General features: G+C 45.1%; 1 protein-coding gene across 2 annotated transcripts; it reads left to right on the forward strand.

Annotated features, from left to right (window-relative positions):
• The first annotated feature begins 311 nt into the window (after positions 1–311).
• ZBTB8OS (zinc finger and BTB domain containing 8 opposite strand) lies at positions 312–5,610 on the forward strand. 2 transcript variants are annotated; one of them, XM_051638082.1, is made up of 7 exons: positions 312–513; positions 1,879–1,903; positions 2,624–2,745; positions 2,968–3,050; positions 3,416–3,468; positions 3,721–3,757; positions 4,421–5,610. In XM_051638082.1, the coding sequence occupies exons 1-7, from the start codon at positions 426–428 to the stop codon at positions 4,505–4,507; spliced, it is 495 nt and encodes a 164-aa protein (XP_051494042.1). In that variant the 5' UTR covers positions 312–425; the 3' UTR covers positions 4,508–5,610. The 2 variants fall into 2 exon arrangements, with proteins under 2 accessions (XP_051494042.1, XP_051494043.1); XM_051638083.1 differs by lacking the exon at positions 3,416–3,468.
• The last annotated feature ends 1,106 nt before the right edge of the window (positions 5,611–6,716 follow it).

Here is a 6,716-nt window from a genome sequence, read left to right on the forward strand (position 1 = left end):
TTTGGAGGCAATGCAAATGTCAGCTTGCTCTGTAGTGGGCTCGTCATTTTTCTTTATTACCGTATTTTGTTCTTGGGGATGAGTGAAATGATTGATGGGGCACAAAACACGGGGCAAGAAACTCCTTCCTGGAAGGGTCGGTGCTTCCTGGAAGGACTTGGCTTCAGGGGCTGAACGTGGTGTATCGGTTAGAGGCAAGAGGTGGAGGGTTGGACTCGGTTCTGGCAGCAAACAGCATCAATAACGCGCGTTTAATATCATGTTTTAAACACCAGAGCCTGTCGCCAAACTGCTGCCGAGCGGGAAGGCCGAGCTGGGAGGCAGTTCTCCCGTTCTACCCCAGCCTGGCAGGGCTGCAGCTCTCCAGGAGGTGGCCGCGTGTCCTGCCCCCAGGAAGTGAGGGAACGCGCCTCATCCCGGCAGCGATGGCAGCGGACGAGAGGGATTACAACCTGACGGAGGAGCAGAAGGCCATCAAAGCCAAGTACCCACCCCTCAACAAGAAATACGAGTGTGAGTGTTTTCTAACACGCTCGTGGTACCGGGTGCGCGTGACGGGGCAGTGGGGAGGGGGCAGGAGGGGAAGGAAGTTGCTTTTTAGGCACATGGAGTTTCTTAATATGCTGGTACTGTGTGTGTTTAAGCTGTAGTTGAATTAATAGAGATAATTAGAACTTTTTTTAATCTCAGATAAACGCCTTTGTTGTTATGGGTGCTAAATAAATCATTATATAAATTAATTAGTTAAATCTCACCTGGAAAACTTTCCCCCTTTCAAGCTGTTTCTCAGCAAGGCAGCACATTGTTCTACCTCTTTTATACAGGAGTTGATGTTCCAGAGTGTGTTGGGTTGCTGTGTGGTGTTTTTTCTCCTATCTGCCTTTCTAAAAGAACATTATCCCTCCCTTTCCCCACCCCTGCAATGTCTTCTAAGAAGATGTCAAGCAAGTGGGTGGCAGCCCAAGGGCTTCAGGTGCTGACAGGAGACCAGTCAGTGTCTGTTTTCTATTTCAGCCAGGACTGTGTCTGCTGCTCTGTTAGAATATATATTTTTAGGAAATGTTCAGATCTTTATTTGATAGCAGTGCAGAAATACGGTGACACATTGCAATAGCCACTCTGTTACCATTTCTGGAAGAGGTTTTATTCTTCTTTTACCTCCACTGGAATTTGTTTGCTTTAGAAACTGTTGTTGGGAATCCATTAATGGTGTGTGAATGATCTAAACAGCCTCAGAACAACCTTCAAGTTACACTTATCACAGCGTGGCATTTATTTTACATCCCAAGTTAGCTCAGTTTCTGCCAACCTGGTGTAATTTTGCATCTTTCTTGTTCCTTTAAAGGAATGTAAATGATGTTCATGGAAAATTTGATACATGCATGGGAAGTTAATCCTACTTTATGAGTGAAGATTGCCTTCTATTTTGTATTATGTAGGGTTGTTTTTTTAATTCTCCTGTTTGCATAATGGGTGTTTTGGGGTGTGGACAGGTCGATTTCTTTGCTGAGCTGGAAATATTTGCAGATCTCATCCTCTGCATGAATAATTTTCAGTCCTGCAGACTTCAGCAAAAACTCTTGTCTCCTGGTTAAAGTTTCTCTTTATTGCAGTTAACTTGTAGAAGCCTGTTGTGCAGGTAGGGCCCTGGCACAATGACATTAAACACTGTTTCTCTGCTTGGTAGAAATAATCCAACATTCCTCTGTGATAGCTTTTCCTGATATTCTGGAGAATAGATTATCACTGTCTCTCATCTGAAAATTAATGGCAAGAAGTTCTTGTTACAGCAACAATACCTGAATTCCTTGGGTGTTAATCCTGATTTTTACAACATGTTTGGTGATGTCATGCCTTTTCTTTTCCCTTCCTCCTCAGATCTGGATCACACAGCAGATGTGCAGTAAGTATGGGCAGCTGGGATTTCTCAGTATGACAGATTGATTGTTTCTCTCACTGCTGTAAATCTGGAGGACCTGTTGAAAACTGCTTGCAGATGTTCACCCAACAGAACTAGGAAATGTCACACACTGGGGTTTTTTGGAGCTCAATTTTGTTTCTGCTTTTGGGAGACAATAGGATCACATTTGTTTTCTTTTCTCTTGTAATATTCCTCTGGTGCTCTGCTGAACCTCTGGTATTTGAAAATTCCCAAATCTCCTTTTAATCTCTTCCTTTTAAATCAAGATTCTTAGTAGTTCACTTTTATAGACATCAGTTACCCATATTGAGAAGGAAAATAACAGAATCATAGAATGGTGAATGTTGGAAGAGACCTTAAAGATCATCAGGTCCCAACCTCCCTGCCATGAGCAGAGACACCTCCCACCAGACCAGGCTCCACAAAGCCTCATCCAGCCTGGCCTTGAACACCTCCTAGAGCTTTCCTTTATGCTAAAACATTTATTCTCCATGTTCTCCCAATAAACTCATCACACAAACTGCAAGAAGGAAAATCTCTCTCATCTGCCCAAATTCATAGATATAAAAAAATCAAGTCTTTTTGTTAATTCACTCCCTCTGCCTGAACTCTCTTGTTCTGATTTCTCACCTGCATAATACTTTGGGAATTTTTGTTATTATTTTTTGTTATGATTTATTGAATGTTCCCATTTGTTTTTAGGCTACATGCCTGGGGAGACACTCTGGAAGAAGCATTTGAGCAGTGTGTCATGGCCATGTTTGGTTACATGACTGACACAGAGACCGTGGAGCCCGTGGATACAGTGGAGGTAGAGGCAGAAGGTGAGGCTGTGTTGGCTTTTTATATTGGAACTCCATGACTCCTGAGGGAGAAAGGTACCAACATTTTGAATCTTTACATGTAGTGCTGTTGCAGTTAATTAAAATCTAATTAAACATCCCTAATCTGAGTCTTCTAATAGTGCAGAAGCTGTACATTTTTAAAATGTTTGGGTGTTCTTGCTGAGACCATCAACTGATGATCTTCTCTGCTTTAACCACCAGGACATGACATGTTGTCTCTTCTTTTCCACCTCTTGGATGAGTGGCTGTATAAATTCAGTGCTAATGAGTTCTTTATACCCAGGGTAAGTGTTTTGTTTGGGTCTTTTTCTCCATTTGCAGGTCAACACTATTCTTGGATATCAGCTCAGAATGCAAAGTTATTGTAGGAAAAAAAGGAACACAACAGAACATTGAAGCACAGCACCTGGAGAATTGAAAATACCAGGCCAGAAAGACTTGAAAAACAAATTGTTAAGCTTTCTTACCTCAGACACTAATTGTTTCCTGCCATTATACAGTTTGTGTTCCAAGTAGCAGTGCATCTCTTTGAGGCTGCTCAAATTCCCTTTAGATTGCACTTAAAACAGTGGAGTATAACCTTCATAAATGGGATTTACTGAGAATTTCTGGTGTTACTGACATATTTCTTCTCTGGCTTTCTTTGCAGGAGGTGAAAGTGCTTCACATTGATCGAATGCAATTCAAAATAAGATCAATTGGGTGAGCTTAAATGATCAGTTGATTTAATTAATACCTTTACGTGTTGCCTTCAGAGTAACCACTTTGAAATACTGTTGATGTGCTGGAGTTCCCTGATGCTTTCTAAAAAAGTGGATTTGGGGCTTCTTTTTTTCTTCCTTCAAAGCTTTAAATTAAAATCTCACTGCCCTGTGCTCATCTGTGAAACTAATTATAACATTTGAGCAATATTACCAACATTCCAACCACCTCTCTTCTGTGTTTTTTTTAAAGGTGGGGAGAAGAGTTTTCTTTACCCAAACACCCTCAGGTATGCAGTGGGTTTTGTGAATTTTGTACATTGTGGGGAGGGGAGGTGGCTTTAAATAAAGATCTCTGGAGTCCTCAAGAGCTCCAAGGATAAACACTGGATGGAACCACAGGCACTAACCTTAAGGTCTTACTTTTTGCCTGGGTTGTTTTTTTTTGTAATCCTGAAACTGTTGATCCAAGCATCTGATGCTTCCTCACAACTCAACAGTTGTCTTTCCTTTTGTGATGCTGAGGGCACTGTAAACCAGTCGATATTCAGCGTGTGTACCTGGGCTTGGTTTTCACACTATTCACAGCTTTTTGCTTAGTTACTGCCTTTTATTTTTGTCCTCCTAAAGAAGGACTAGAAGCAAATCCTTCTCACCACACCAGCTGGGTGGGTCTTAACACAGGGAATGTTGCTATTCTGTCAGAAGTGAGAGCAGGAATTTGTACAATAAAAGGCAATAAAATAAGGGAAGAGACACTTAGCCACTATTTGGCCTGGCCAAGTATGCCAATTTTCTTACTCATCTGAACAAATACAGCTTTTTGGGGAGAAAAACTGTTAAACTGGGTAGCATTTGTAAAAGGTGGGAAGTACTGGGTACTTAACACTGGTAACATGATCTGCAGAGGATGTCGTTTAGAAAAGACAGGTTTTTGTGTCTTTTCTCTCCAGGGCACAGAGGTAAAAGCCATAACTTACTCAGCAATGCAGATCTGTGAGGATGAGAAGCCAGAAGTCTTTGTCATCATTGATATTTAAAGCAAGAAAAGTGTGGATCCCAGTGGATACTTTGTCACCAGCTGGCAAAAGTCCCTTGAAAACTGTAATTCCTGAGGAAGTAACTAAAGAATTGGCAGATTCATGTCATAAATTGAAGGAATAACTGGGGGGAATGTCAGCTTGTGTTTCGACTTCAGGATGGAGACAGAGAAATACCTGCATGCCAGGAAAAAATGAACTGGTTGGGTTTTATGTGGTGTTGAGAAGAGTTGTAAGGGTTGAAATTCTCTCAGGAATGGCAGTAGGCAGCTGTTGAGGGCTGATGGGAACTAAACAGAGAAATTAGTGGGGCTGCTATTTAAAATACTATCTTTTGGTGGGGTGTCAGGAGATGATCTTCATCTACATGGTTTTATTTGAAGTGTTCTGAGGTGACATCCCTCCTCCATATTATAGAAAAGGTCCAAAATATCTGCAGTGCATCGGATTTAATGTACACCTAAGAAGGTACACCAACTCAAAACCCAAACCACCACACTTTCTAGACTATTTTTTATAAGAAGTCATGCCAGCAGGTGGTGCTGAATGGCTGTAAATAAATTTCCATGTGAAATCCTAAAGCATGTGACCCTGGAATCCTAGTAGCTCCTATTATCACTCTGAAAAGTAGGTGACCAAGGGATGCTTGGGTCTCTGAGTGGGTTCACTCCCATCTCTTGTGAAAGCTTATTCTCTTCTTTTAAAAAGCAGATGACTGCTCTCTGCTGCCATTTGCTCCTTTAAAAAGGACAATACAGACACTCCTTTCATGGCAAAGAAATAGGGAACTTCAGCTCACTGAATAGAAATTAATCAAAAGTAATTAAGTGTGTTTTTATTTAAATTGCAGGACAGCCAGTGTGCATTACTTGATATTTAAGTGTGAGAGGAGCAAAGGGAAGGCCCTCCTGGCCTGACCTGCCTAGTTTTTTTTTACTGTCAATGCTACAAGTGCCTCATCTCTGGAGGCAGGGCCTCATCTTGTAAAGTCATCTTAAAAAACTACATTTTTATGTCCCTATTGTGAAGATTCAGGGGTTAAATCCCTTTTATTTTCTGAGAAAGCTGCGATGCTAAAATAAAACTTGGACTGAAAGACTGAATGGACTTGCGTGTCATTTTGGCCAGGGGATTTCTAACACTCGATGGATTAACTTCGTGCTTTGTTCTCTGCTGAGGTGAGCAGACTTTTTTTTTTTTTTCCTAAAAAGAGTGATACACTTACTTTGGTACAAAACCAAGCCTGATTTTCCCACGCTGGTTTTAATTTCCTCTCGGGAGGAGCTCCAAGGCTGCAGCCTCCGGCGACGCGCTGGAGGAAGAGCCAGGCTGGGGTCTCCCTCAGCACAGTGACCCCCGGGAGCTGAGGGCTGAGGAGCCCCCCAGAGCCCCCAGGAGCTGAGGGCTGAGGAGCCCCCCAGAGCCGCCAGGAGCTGAGGGCCATGGAGACCCCCAGGGCCCCCAGGAGCTGAGGACCATGGTGATCCCTGGAGCCCCCCCGAGCTGAGGACTATGGTGATCCCTGGAGCCCCCCAGGAGCTGAGGGCCATAGTGATCCCTGGAGCCCCCCAGGAGCTGAGGACCATAGTGATCCCTGGAGCCCCCCCGAGCTGAGGGCCAAGGTGACCCCGGAGCTCCCCAGAGCCCCCCAGAGCTGCGGGCCATGGCGACCACAGGAGCTGAAGGCCAAGGTGACCCCCAAAGCCCCCGGAGCCCCCTGGAGCTGAAGGCCATGGTGACCCCAGAGCCCCCGGGAACTGAAGGCCAAGGAGCCCCCCGGAGCTGAAGGCCAAGGTGACCCCCGGAGCCCCCCGGGTGCTGCGGGCCATGGTGACCCCCCAGGAGCTGAGGGCCAAGGAGCCACCCGGGGCCCCCAGGAGCTGAGGGCCGAGGTGACCCCAGTGCCCCCGCGGCGGCTTTGACACCTGATTGGCTGGCTGGGTCATGTGACTGCGGCTAGCCAATCAGGCGTCGAGTTGCGGGAGGCTTTGTTCCCCGCGGGCCTGAGGCGGCGCCGGGGGGGGGGGGGCGGGGGGGTCTCTTCCCTCTGCCCGCCCCGCTGAAACCGGCTAAAAACACCATAAAACCATAACGTGGTAGCAGTGCTGAGGTACCCGGTGTGTACCATCAGTGACAGGCTGCAGTAACGCAGTACGCTGCTCTGCCTTGAGAAACAGCGACACCGACTTGCTAGAGGAACCTGAGCTAG

Source organism: Apus apus, chromosome 21, assembly GCF_020740795.1.
Source record: "Apus apus isolate bApuApu2 chromosome 21, bApuApu2.pri.cur, whole genome shotgun sequence".
In the NCBI taxonomy this organism is placed as follows: Eukaryota; Metazoa; Chordata; class Aves; order Apodiformes; family Apodidae; genus Apus; species Apus apus.

What these genes read in the sequence shown, in the direction of transcription:
- ZBTB8OS (XM_051638082.1), top strand. Translation starts at nt 426, where the DNA reads ATGGCAGCGGACGAGAGGGATTACAACCTGACGGAGGAGCAGAAGGCC. An exon ending in AGTGGAGGTAGAGGCAGAAG is followed by an intron (nt 2,746 to 2,967) that starts GTGAGGCTGTGT and finishes TTTAACCACCAG; the next exon opens with GACATGACATGTTGTCTCTT. An exon ending in CTTTACCCAAACACCCTCAG is followed by an intron (nt 3,758 to 4,420) that starts GTATGCAGTGGG and finishes TTTTCTCTCCAG; the next exon opens with GGCACAGAGGTAAAAGCCAT.